The sequence below is a fragment of the Plecotus auritus genome, assembly GCF_963455305.1.
Source record: "Plecotus auritus genome assembly, chromosome: 6".
Taxonomy (NCBI): Eukaryota; Metazoa; Chordata; class Mammalia; order Chiroptera; family Vespertilionidae; genus Plecotus; species Plecotus auritus.
The window spans coordinates 109,491,821-109,504,385 of record NC_137773.1 but is presented as its reverse complement, the minus strand read 5'-3'; the positions used below and the strand labels follow the sequence as shown (position 1 = coordinate 109,504,385).

The 12,565-nt window shown below is 41.7% G+C and overlaps 1 protein-coding gene across 10 annotated transcripts in view; it reads left to right on the top strand.

Annotated features, from left to right (window-relative positions):
* Positions 1 to 12,204, top strand: part of MAPK9 (mitogen-activated protein kinase 9) — a 51,977-nt gene extending 39,773 nt beyond the window's left edge. For 5 of the 10 annotated variants that reach the window (XM_080671656.1, XM_080671653.1, XM_080671657.1 and 2 more), the window contains 5 exons: positions 1,467 to 1,649; positions 2,828 to 2,952; positions 6,444 to 6,507; positions 7,743 to 7,814; positions 9,127 to 12,204. In XM_080671656.1, coding sequence (XP_080527782.1) covers positions 1,467 to 1,649; positions 2,828 to 2,952; positions 6,444 to 6,507; positions 7,743 to 7,814; positions 9,127 to 9,269 — 587 coding nt within the window. In that variant the 3' untranslated portion in view covers positions 9,270 to 12,204. Of the gene's footprint in view, positions 1 to 1,466; positions 1,650 to 2,827; positions 2,953 to 6,443; positions 6,508 to 7,742; positions 7,815 to 9,121 lie in introns of all 10 variants that reach the window. The other 5 variants (XM_080671662.1, XM_080671661.1, XM_080671654.1 and 2 more) reach the window with 2 other exon arrangements.
* The last annotated feature ends 361 nt before the right edge of the window (positions 12,205 to 12,565 follow it).

Sequence of the window (12,565 nt, the reverse complement as noted above, 5' to 3'; positions counted from 1 at the left end):
CAAACATTAAAAATTACTGGGATAGAAAAAGATTCAGGAAACTAATCTGCAGTTCTTATAGATCTGCTTTAGATTTGTGACCTGGGGTAGAAAAGGAACTCCTGTCCCAGCATGGTCCATGAGAAAGAGAAAGCTTTAGCCAGGCCACCTTGGGCCAAGTTCTGACTCCCACATGGTATCTGCATCCTTGAAGAGTCAGAGCCTCTCTGAGCCTTGGTTCCTCTGGTATAATGAGATCTCAGTGGTGCCTTCACACACCCAGGATGTCAGCCAGGCTTTTGGGACTGTCCTCTATCCCTCTGTAGTCTATAGACATAAACCCAGTAGCTATTTGTTGAGCACCCACTCTTTCCTAGGCTCTCAGCTGACTTAAAATGGAAAAGGATGGCCCAACTGCTGAGCTGAGGGTAGACCTGCAAGGTCAAGGGCTATCGCAAGGAAACCACCAGGATGGTAGGGGGAGGCGGCTGAAACGCTGTATTTGTTTTGAAGGTCAGCCCTTCGGAGAGCCTTGTTAGGGTTCTGAGACATATGTCAGACACTGGAGATATCAAGAGCTGAGCTTGGGAAAGAGGTTTGGGCTGGAGAAACAAAGATGGATGATCAGACTGCCATGCTGTGTAAAGGCAGGACACTGGTAGTGAATGCTGAGAGAGAACAAAGGAGGAGGACCAAGCCCCCTCGGGTGGCAGAGAAAAGAGAAGCCTGTGAAGGTAACAGAGACCCTCCTAGAGAGAAGCTCTAGAAGCCAGGGGGGAAGTTGCTGCGGGGGAAGCTGGGTGACACTGTTAAAAAGGTAAGGGTTGAGAATTGACCACTGGAGTGAGGGATAGTCACTGGCAACCTGGATGGGCTAGATTTCATGGAGTGATGGGAAAAGCCTGACAAGAGGATGTTTAAGAGAGAACAAGAGGCTAGGAATTAGACAAGTATTGACAACTTTTATTTTTTTGCAAGTGAAAATGGTAGCAAGCGCCAGATGTGGGCCCTGCCTCACAGGGCTCTGGTTCCCCAGCTGTGAACTGAGAAGTCCCATAGGTCTTCCAGTTTAGGGAGCTTTAGATCTCACATAGCGTTAGTATGAAAACTGGTTTCAGTTTGCCTATGTAATTACTGTCTAATTTTATAGATAAGCATTTCTGTCATAGGTATTCTTCAGTTACAAGATACCTTTATTTCGATCTAGAATGGGAAGGCACAAAGAACTCATTGATTTAATAAACTGTGATCATAGTTTATAAAGAGTGTAAGAGTTTTTTTTGTTGTTTGTTTTTTAATGATCTAAACTTGGAAACTCAAACCTTATTTGAATATTATTTCAAAATGATTCTGTTGGCCCCGTAGAGTGGCCTAGTTAATTACTTGTCGACAGGTATAAATATAATTTATTTTTCTTTGAATGATACTACTTCATGTAATAGGAATATAAGGCATTTCAGTTGTATTTTCCTCAAGAGACTGCTTAGATATTGATCAGTGGAATAAAGTGATTGAGCAGCTAGGAACACCGTCTGCAGATTTCATGAAGAAACTTCAGCCAACAGTGAGGAATTATGTAGAAAACAGACCAAAGTATCCTGGAATCAAATTTGAAGAACTCTTTCCAGATTGGATATTCCCATCAGAATCGGAACGAGACAAAATTAAAAGTAAGATAGCCTCTTTTCTTGTTTTCATAATCTGGGTGAAGCGTTCATTTTTTATGTTTGTGTTCTAAAACCTGTGAACATTGGGAAACAAAATAGTTGAAACCCTCAAGTAAAGCCATTTACAGGCTAGAGTGAAGGCATTGGGGAGAGAAAGCTTCAAGATCCAGAAGTTTTGTCCTCAATAAAATGGCTTAACTAAATTGGCCAAATAAAAATATTCCCACCAGTCTGAAAGACTCTTAGGTTAATTCCAGCAACTGAAATTTTAAACGTTTCCAGGTTTACAGGATGCTTGAATAAAGATCTAGCCCAGTTGAAAAGTCAGAAACCATATGATAGTTCAATTCAAAAGAAGCTCCTTCTCCCTTTTCCTGTGTCCATCATTAAAATGTGATTTAAGGGAGAAGAAGAGATTTGTTTCTCTCCACATCAAGGTAAATTGCCCGTCAATCAGTAAAGCCCCATCTCTCCTTTGCCTATATATGTCAACTTTAATTGCCAAAACCTCGGTGACCCTTGTATTTAACTAACTTACTGAAGGTGTTGGGTTTTTTTTAGCTACTACTAATCTCTAGATTTTTTTAAAGTGTATGTTGACAACATTGTATACAGGTAGGCAAAGCAGAGGCATCTGGGAAGTGTCCTATCCTGTGCAAATGTGAGGTTATTGTGTGGCTTATAAGGTCTGTTCTAGTTTCACTTTGGAATGACATCAGAAATAAATGCTCGTCCGTGCTTCATGTCTGCACAGGAGGCAGTGCCACCCGTTCAGCTCTGCACCCTCCCTGCCAGAGGCTCCCCTGGGACTCTGTCTTCCTCTTCCAGACCTAGAGGCTGAAACCACATTCAAAAGCCTGATTTTTAGTGAAAGAGGCTGATAGTTTTAAAGGAAAAAGCTCTTGATCTTGAACCTATCAAAAAATTTTCAAAGTTAATACATTTTAAAAAAATCTTTTTATTGATTTTAGAGGGAGAGGAAGGGAGAGATAGAACATCAGTGAGCATCAATCGGCTGCCTCCTGCACCCCCCCCCTCCCAGGTCCATGGGACAACACTCAAACAACTGAGCCACACCAGCCAGGCCCATTTTTGTTCTATCTGTGCTGTCACAGTTCTTCATGGTGCAGTTTTCAGATAAACAGCATTAGTTACTAATCTAATATTTGTTTTTACTCTAGCAAGTCAAGCCAGAGATCTGTTATCAAAAATGTTAGTGATAGACCCTGACAAGCGAATCTCTGTGGACGAGGCTTTGCGTCACCCTTACATTACAGTGTGGTATGACCCTGCTGAAGCTGAAGCGGTAAGCAGCTCTTGTGAAAAGACATGTTCAGGGACTTAGATTTCCTAGGGTCTTCTGTCTGGTCTGGAATGTCTACATAAAGGGAGCAAGTCCTACATTAAGAGGATCCAAAAGAGGCCATGTGATGGGTCACAGCTCCTTTGGAGCACTTGTTCCTGGGACTCTAGCTCAGAGTACTTAGGAAATGAACACGCTTATGCTGCGGCCATAGACTCATCTTGGATGCGGATGCTGGCGTGTGGTCATCATATCGCCATTTTTAAGCTCCATGTGTACCTGGCATTGTGTGTTGGGCTTTGGTTACATCATCTTGTTTAGGCACCCACTCAGGCTAAGAAACTTGCTGAAAATCACAGGTTTGTTTGTCCTTCCCAGGGGCATCAGCTAGAGGCGTCCACTCTGAGCTGGTGCTCGTATGCATGTTTCCACAGCACCCTGGGGGCGATCCTCAGTGTTGAGTGAAAGAAGCGCATTGTGGATGCTGATTGGGTGCCAGCAGTGGAACTCATTTTTATGTCTTGGCCTCTGGATTTAACCTCCATTTTATTTTTTATTTTTTTATTATTCTTTTTAAAACCTCCATTTAAAACATTGTTTTATATGAAAAGAATCTGCTATATTAGCATGTGATTTTTTTTTTCAGATTTTATTTTATTTTTTTTTAAATAAATCTTTATTCAGATTATTACAATTATTTCTCCTTTTTCCCCCCATAGCTCCCCTCCACCCATTTCCCACCCCACCTTCTGCCCTTACCTCCCCGCCACTGTCCTCATCCATAGGTGTATGATTTTTGTCCATTCTCTTCATGAACCCCCCATACCCCTTTCCCCCTGGGAATTATCAGTCCACTCCCTTTCTATGCCCCTGATTCTATTATATTCACCAGATTATTCTGTTCCTCAGGTTTTTAATTCACTTGATTTTTAGGTTCGCTTGTTGATAGATATGTATTTGTTGTTCATAATTTTTCTCTTTACTTTTTTCTTCTTCCTCTTCTTTAAGAATACCTTTCAGCATTTCATATAATACTGGTTTGGTGGTGATGAACTCCTTCAGCTTTTTCTTATCTGTGAAGCTCTTTATCTGCCCTTCAATTCTGAATGATAGCTTTGCTGGGTAGAGTAATCTTGGTTGTAGGTTCTTGCTATTCATCACATTGAAAATTTCTTGCCACTCCCGTCTGGCCTGCATAGTTTCTGTTGAGAAGTCAGCTGACAGTCGTATGGGTGCTCCCTTGTAGGTAATTAACTGTTTTTCTCTTGCTGCTTTTAATATTCTCTCTTTGTCTTTTGCTCTTGGCATTTTAATTATGATGTGTCTTGGTGTGGTCCTCTTTGGATTCCTTTTGTTTGGGGTTCTGTGGGCTTCCTGGACTTGTAAGTCTATTTCTTTCACCAGGTGGGGGAAGTTTTCGGTCATTATTTCTTCAAATAGGTTTTCAGTATCTTGCTCTCTCTCTTCTTCTGGCACCCCCATAATTCTGATGTTGGTACGCTTGAAGTTGTCCCAGAGTCTTCTTACATTATCTTCAACTTTTTGGATTTTTTTTTTTTGCTTTTTGCTTTTTGCTTTTTCGGTTGAGTGTTTTTTGCTTCTTTGTATTTCAATTCTTTGACTTGATTCTTGTGTTCCTCTATTCTGTTTCTGGGTCTCTGTATAATATTTTTTATTTCAGTCAGTGTATGTTTAATTTCTAGTTGGTCCTTCTTCATATCTTCGAGGGTCTCGTTATATTTATCGGCCTTTTCTAGGATATTCTTAAAAAGTCTTATAACCGTGGTTTTGAATTCTATATCCAGTCGTTTGTTTTCCTCCATTTCTTTCGTTTGTGATCTGATTCTTTGACCCCGCATTTTCACTGATTCCCTGAGTTGGTAAGGTAGATATTTGTGCTAGGTTTCCAATATGGCCCAGTGGGTCTGCTTCCCCAGTTAACCTGAGGTGGACACTCTTGGTGCACCCCTTTGTGGACTGTGTGTACAGCCTTGTTGTAATTAAGTCTTTATTGTTGTTGGTATCACTGGGAAGAATTGACCTCCGGGCCAGTTGGCTGTAAGGATCAGCTGTGTCTATGCTGGGAGAAGTTCGGTGCTGGAGACAGCCTTATAGGATTAGACTTGCCAAATTGCAATAGCCTCTGTGCTCAGCTTGGATGGGGTGGAGTCTCAGTCTTGGCTTCCTGTCAGCCTTGCCCTTGCGCGCATGTGCGCTTTCAGTCTTCCGCCTTCCCCAGCTCGAGTCTCCGCCTGAGAGTCCAGACTCCCCCCACAAGAGCGTGGGTCCCCAGGGGCTCGCCTGGAACTGGGGTTCACTGCAGTCAGAACTTGGGCTCAGTGCAGTCAGAATCCTCTGACTCCCTTCCACTAGGGAAAGCCTGTGGCAACTACCGCAGCCTTTGTGCGCACTGGCGCGTGCGCGCGTGCGCACTTTCAGTCCTCCGCCTTCCCCGGCTCCCGAGTCTCCGCCTGAGAGTCCAGACTCCCCCCACAAGAGCGTGGGTCCCCAGGGGTTCGCCCGGAACTGGGGTTCAGTGCAGTCAGAACTGGGGTTCAGTGCGGTCGGAGGCTTCCTTCCCCCTTCCGCCAGAGAAAGTCAGCCAGGCTCTCAGCGCACACAAAGCCCCTTTGCCGTACCTCCAATTCTCTGTGAGCTTTTCTCTTTGCTTCTAGTTGTAGAATTTTCACATAGCCAGCTTTCCTGTGGTTCTGGATGGTGTCCGTTCTGTCTTTTAGTTGTAGTTTTGAAATTGTTGTGCGAGGCAGCAGTTTAGGTGTTTACCTATGCCGCCATCTTGGTTTCTCTCTCAGCATGTGATTTTTAAGCAAGTTTTTGGATCAGTGCACTGATGGGTGGAGGTGGGATGGGTTTGGGAGTTCTAACGAGAAGAACTGCCTGTACTGTGTTCTCCCCCTTTTGTTTCCTAGCACAGTGCCTTGTCCAGGGAGGGTCTCTAGGAAGTAGCCTGTGATGACGTGTTTTATAATTACACTAAAGGCCCAGTGCACAAAATTTGTGCACGAGTAGGGTCCCTAGGCCTGGCCAGCAATTCGGGCTGATCAGAGCCTTCCAGCTGCCGGCCAGGGCCTTTCTTCCCCAGCTGCTGGCTGCCAGCCGGGGCCTTCCTTCATTCTGCGCTGCCCCCTGGTGGTAAGCGCACGTCATAGCAAGCGATTGAACTCCCAAGGGGAAACTTGCATATTAGGTTTTTATATCCGTATATAGATTTGAGCAGATAGCTTTAAAGTGTTTTGAGATCATGTGATTATAAAGAGGACAATAAGAGCTCTATTTTATTGGTTAATTTTTTCTTAATTATTTTGATTCTAAAACTGGTATCACATTTATGAAGAAATCTTTCATAAGCCATGTTTGAAAGAAATTACATCCATATCGTAAATATATTAGAAGTCCTCCAAGTGATTCTATCCTTTTCTTAATGCCTCATTATTTTGTAAATTAATTGACTTTACATGTAACTTAATTTTTAGCCACCACCTCAGATTTACGATGCACAGTTGGAAGAAAGAGAACATGCGATTGAAGAATGGAAAGGTAACGGGGAGCTTATTTTGATCCATACTTATGACATTTCTTGAAGTCCTGTGAAGGGGCAGCTTCTCACTTGTCAATAATAGCCTTTGGGGGCAGGAGCAAGAAACCCTGCAGGCCATTACCCTCCCTCTTCCCCCTTCCCAGGAGAAAAAGAACTTGAAGGTAACAGAGTTAAGGAGGAACATGTATGAATTATATATTATTGGCTTTAAAAGAGAAAAATAAGGGCTTTTTCACATGACCTTACATTATCAAATCCTGGTTTGTCAACTAAACGCACTAATTATATAACACCTTGATGACATGTTGCAAAATGTTGGGTAGCCCCAATTTACAAACCCCGTAAGCAGACTTGGGGGACTTCAGTGGGGTCATTTGAATGTTTGCTGTATTCATAAATCATGTGGTTGTATATGTGTTTTAAAATAGAATTGGGGCAAAATAGCAGATCACAAATATGCAGATAATTTTTATTCCACTATGAGATTAACCAAACAACTCACAACAAACTAAACCAGCAATAAAGAGACTGAACTAACAATTTTTCATTAAAAGTTATAATCACTAGTAATTGAGAACCGTGGTTAGCACAAGTCAAAATAGGTGACTTGGGCCCCTCCCCAGGGTGCCTGGAGTGCCAGTGATCTGCGCCTCACACACAGCCACACTTTGTGGCAAAAGGCAAACTCATTTTATTTCACGAATACTAAAATTTTAGAACCCCCTAATAGATTACTTAGTAGTTAATTGTTTTTCTTACCAAGGAAAACCAAGTTGAAGCCAAGAAAAAAGTTAGGTATTTGGATTAATTTCTGGCCAGTCTGGAGGTGCTTCTAGCTCAATGTGTGGAGAACCACAGTAATGACAGAGAAACATACAAACACATGTGAGAGCATCCAATAGTTTAAAATATTCTGTGAGAGCCACTTTGCTCACTTCCTCTTTCTCTCTGTTTCTCTCTCTCTCTCTTTGTCTACCTGCCCCCTTTTTTAAAACCCTCTCATGGACCCAGAACCACCTACATTTTTGGTGGCCTTAATAATTGGGTTGAAAAGATGTAATCTATCAAAACATGGATAGTTTGGTGTAGATCGACTGTTTTTCTGAATTAACTGAATATCACAATTAAACATAACACATCACAGTGCCCTTGGAGTAGTTCCAGTTGACCTGGAAGAAGGGTTAGAGATGCCAAGAAACTGATGAAGCCTTTTCACTTGCACTTCTGTTTGCAGAGCTAATTTACAAAGAAGTCATGGACTGGGAAGAAAGAAGTAAGAACGGTGTTGTCAAAGACCAGCCTTCAGGTTAGTCATTGCTTTAATAGTTTTATCACATTTTTCTTTCCCTGGTCAACTTTTACAGATGGCAGTAGTGTGTTATGTGCCAGCTTGACCAACATTGGATTTGAAAATTCGTGTGTGCATTAGTCTCCCATCTGGGTTTGTCCTGGGGTGGCAGCTGACATTATACTGAGGTGCCAAGCAGTGAACGAGCCTCATTATAAATATTCTTGTCCCATCCTTGCCACAGCTGCCATCAGTTCCATTTACAGATGAGGAAACTGAATTTAAAGCCTTTTTGATGTGCATGACCCACTTTGTACTGGCCCCACCCAGTTAAAAAAGAAAACCAATGTGAATCTAATTAAAATGAATTTGGTTTTCTTTTGAGAAAATTATTCATACGGTTATCCCATTTTCTCTTCGACCTACCTAATGGGAGAAGCCTAACAGCGAGGTAATTGTATGGTCACTAGAGACATAGCATGTGCTGTTCTTATGTCTGTGGGATGCTACCTGTTTTTCTCACGGAAACTCCAGTTATAGAGATTTTCTCTCCCCACTTCTGTGGCTTGTGTGCACTACTTACTTCTTATTCCTGAATTTTATATTCAGCAAGACAGATGGTCAGGCATCTAGAGGTTGTGTAACTTCAGCATAAGATTAGGTGCTTTTTGTTAATTAAGCCTAAATTTAAGACTGCAGACACTAACCTCTGAGAGCCTGAATGTATTATTTTTGCTCAGACCAGACCAAAATATGGATAGTAGCAAGTAGGATAATTTCATTTGCCTTAATATGTCAATTTTGGAGATTTCTAAAACAAAAATAAAATGAGCAAGAGGACACCACATTCCCCCCCCTTTCTTGCTGGTTTGTTTTAGAAGGTATTTTTATTGCAAAAGAATTCTTCAAAGGCTGCTGCTTTTGTCCTTGGATCAAGTGTTTGTGATTATAACGGAAATGTCTGGTGGCATTTGAATGCTATTTGGACTTAAGCCTTTCAAGATACTGATAATTTTAGGATACATTCAGCAATTTTCTTTAATATCCTTTTTAAACCAGCAGGTGTATTTATACATGAATATGTATATGATGCTTAGCCACTAGGAAAAAAAGGAGAATGTTGCAGGGAAAGACAGAACTATTGGGAATTCTGGGCCTAAAGAAAGACTCTAGGAAAAGCTCAAAATGTACAGTCAACTAACTTCTCATTTATACTAATAGTTAGGATAGGAAACCACAGGGACGAGCGAGGAGGGCCCTGCGGCTCACTGCCTGGATGTGCAGCCGAGTCGTGCCTCAGGTTTTATTATGCTTGGTTTTCTTAGCACAGATGCAGCAGTAAGTAGCAACGCCACTCCTTCTCAGTCATCATCTATCAATGACATTTCATCCATGTCCACCGAGCAGACGCTGGCCTCAGACACAGACAGCAGCCTCGATGCCTCCACGGGACCCCTTGAAGGTTGTCGATGATGAGTTCGAAATAGCAAGCTTGTTGTCAGTGAGGAACTCTCGCTTCCATGGGCCTGAAATGCCTGGGAGTTGATGGAACCAAATAGAAAAAGTCCATGTTCTGCATGTAAGAAACATGATGCCTTGCCCCTGCTCAGTCCTGATAGCATTGCCTGCCTAGATTATAGTGAAGCAGGTTATGCCTGAAGAAAACAGTGCAAGCCACACTTTTAGAGATTTTGTTCAAGGTCATTTCAGGTGAGCAATTAAAATGAATGAATTTGTTTCTTTAATTGTATGGTAATTGTAGTAACAATTTCTCATCCTCAATAACTGTTGGGACTTATATGCATGTGACCACAATGCTTGCTCCGACTTGCCATCTAGAACTTTGGAAATCAATATTTAAATGCCAAATAGTCTTCCAGGTAGTGCTGTTTCTAGAATTACCTCTTAATCTTAAGTACTTTGGTGTCTGTCCAGAAAAAATAGATTTATGTGTATTCATTGGCCACCATGATATTATCATATATCACCTTCTTTTATGGTATGATTTATTCTATCTTTTGTATTTCAGAAGGAATATAATTAAATCTATTTAATAAATAAAAAATAGAACTTAAAAAAAATTTGTCATGTTTGGGGCTGAGAATTATCTCTGCTAAAACCAGGACACTTACATGCACATTAGTCTGGTGGCTGCACATTCAGCTTTACTGCATGACAAAGTTCCAAGTTGTGTTTTGTGCTGCTTAGACATATATACCTTTAAAATCTTGTCAACCCTAACTCTTTTTTTCTTGGTCTTATGAACGTATTATTAGTTTAAAATACTACCTAGAAATTCACGATCTTTATTAGCCCCTAACAATCCATTTCAATAATGTGATGGCACCTAGCTCCTTGAATCCATTATTGCCTTTAGAGTAGGGTTTTACAAAAGGACCACTAAGGGCCATCACAGGCACTTACTGAGTGCTCGCTCTGCCCACAGCAAGATGGGTCCCTTCTTCCTTCATCCTTCAAGGTGAACGTGACTTCGCAAGGCAGGTTCCCTTTTCCAACACAGCAGGCCTACGGGGCTTGCTTTCTTTCCTGAAAGAAGCTCATTAATCTCCCTGTGGTCTGTGTGAGGAGCCAGGCTGCTGCCGAACGCCTGCTGGTGGTTTCCCACTTTGTGGTGGCATCTTTTCCTCAGGGACATTGTGCATGTTCTGGGAAAACTCTTCAGAGGGGTGTGGAGGAGACCCTGAGAGAGTAGTGGTTAACTATTGAATATTTCCTGACTTAAACTGCTCACCTGAAATGGATACTTTCAGACTTTTGCATGTGGAAATCATTCAGAATTCACTGACATGCTGAGTATTGCAGTGTCACTGCAGAAATGGAGCTACCAGTGGTCACATTTTGGCTACCTGTGCGCATAATGCTTTTCCCTAGAGCTTATTCTGTACGGATTCCTATCTCATGTTTAATTATTTTGGAAGCTATTGGGTCAACGTTCTATAGAATTGTTCTGAGGAGGAACTTTGATAAGACAGTTTATTATAAATATTATCTACAATATTTGATTTTCTCTGCACCAGTTGTATCTTATTGGTTGGTATTATTACTGGAAAGTAGAACCTTTGATGAGCAAATTTAATATTGAAATTAGTTTTATATTGTGAGATTTAGACACACTCAAGTACAAGATGGAAATACTAACTTGGACTGAGGCAAAAACACCTTTTGTGGGGCTTGGGGTGATTTTTGTTTTTGGAGGCCTGATGGTATAGTGAAGACAGTTATTTCTGTACCTGTAAAAGCATCTTAAAATGGCCTTCTCTCTAATCTACATTCTTTTAAAAGCTTTACTGAATCTATCTTTTAAAATAAAAACAAAGAAAGGGAAAAGTTTTAAAAATGTATTATCTTCCCTGGCCTTATGTAAATGCAGCACCAGGTGCTGAGGGTACACAGCAGTCCCGCTTAACCAGGCACCCCACAGATGGGCTTCCTGCTCGCTCATTCCTTTGTGTTCCCGGATGGAACCCACATTGTGCCAAGCCCACCTTCCATCAGGTAGTAGGGAGTGCACGTAGGACAGGCCAGAGGCTGCAGACAGCAGAGCTCTATAGGAATACCTCACCCCCTGCAGGGTCCCCCACCGAGGGAGGTGTGCCAGGTCCTGGTGCAATCCACAGGGTTTCACACTGGTCGCTATGGATGAATGCTGATAAGAACTGAAAAATGTGCTCAACTTTTCGTCTTCTCTATTTTATTTTTGTAATTTATATTGTACACAACCCTGGACGTAACTATTTTGGACACATATTTTTATAAACCAGGTAATTTGTTATTAGCCTGGAATTTGGACTAGGTTTGTTTTGTTTGTTTTCAGTCAAAACCGAAATGACTGCCTCCCCTTGTCAGTTCTTGATTTCAAGTGCAGGTTCCAGAGAGCAGAGTCTGTCCGAGTAGGAGAGCGTTCTAGAAGCACATGCTGCTCAGTGCTGACCAGCTGTGGTCTGGAGATGCTAGTGTGGCTCTGTTCTTACCTTTGGGATGCAAACTCAGAGCCACAGTGCTGAAGGAGAAACCTTCAGCAGGGCCTTGCCGGCAGCCAGAGTCCCTCGTCGAAAGGTTGAATGGGGTGCTGGTTTCATCCGGATTTGATGCTGTGTCAGTCACGGTGATGATTACGAGGTCTTCTGCTTGATTGCTAATGTAACGCCTCTGATGTTTCATACTGGTAGTAAATACAGGTGTGACCTCTCAGATTGCGTATCTCAAAAGTAATATTGCCTAATGTTTTATAATAAAATATATTATGTGTGTTTTGATTGGTGAAAATAATACAGATACATTTTAAAAGAGAAGTGTATAGCATGTCCAATTTTTGTGTGTTTTTAAGTGACAATTGACTGTATATTTCTACATCACCATCTCTGATTACAGATTTAACGTAAACACAGGTGGATGTTGAAGTGTCGTCATTTCAATCAACACTAGCAAATGTTTTAAAATTGAAAGAGAAAACATTTCTGTTAGATCACTTACTGAAAATATTCTGCAAATTCCTGAATCTGTTTTCAAAACTATGTAGTACAAAATCAATTATTCAGAGCCGTGGTGTAATTGTCTGCTCACAAGGTGTGGCCAGGAGACTCCACCAATTTGGTCTGCCCTTGTATCACATCATGTCCCTATGGCACCCATGTGCTTGTGGTTTGTGCACAGGATGAGCACTTGGGTTTGAGTCACTTCAGATGTTCACAACTTAAGACAACAGGAGTAGAAGGGCCCTCAATGGCTCACTTTCTTTTCTCTGCTTA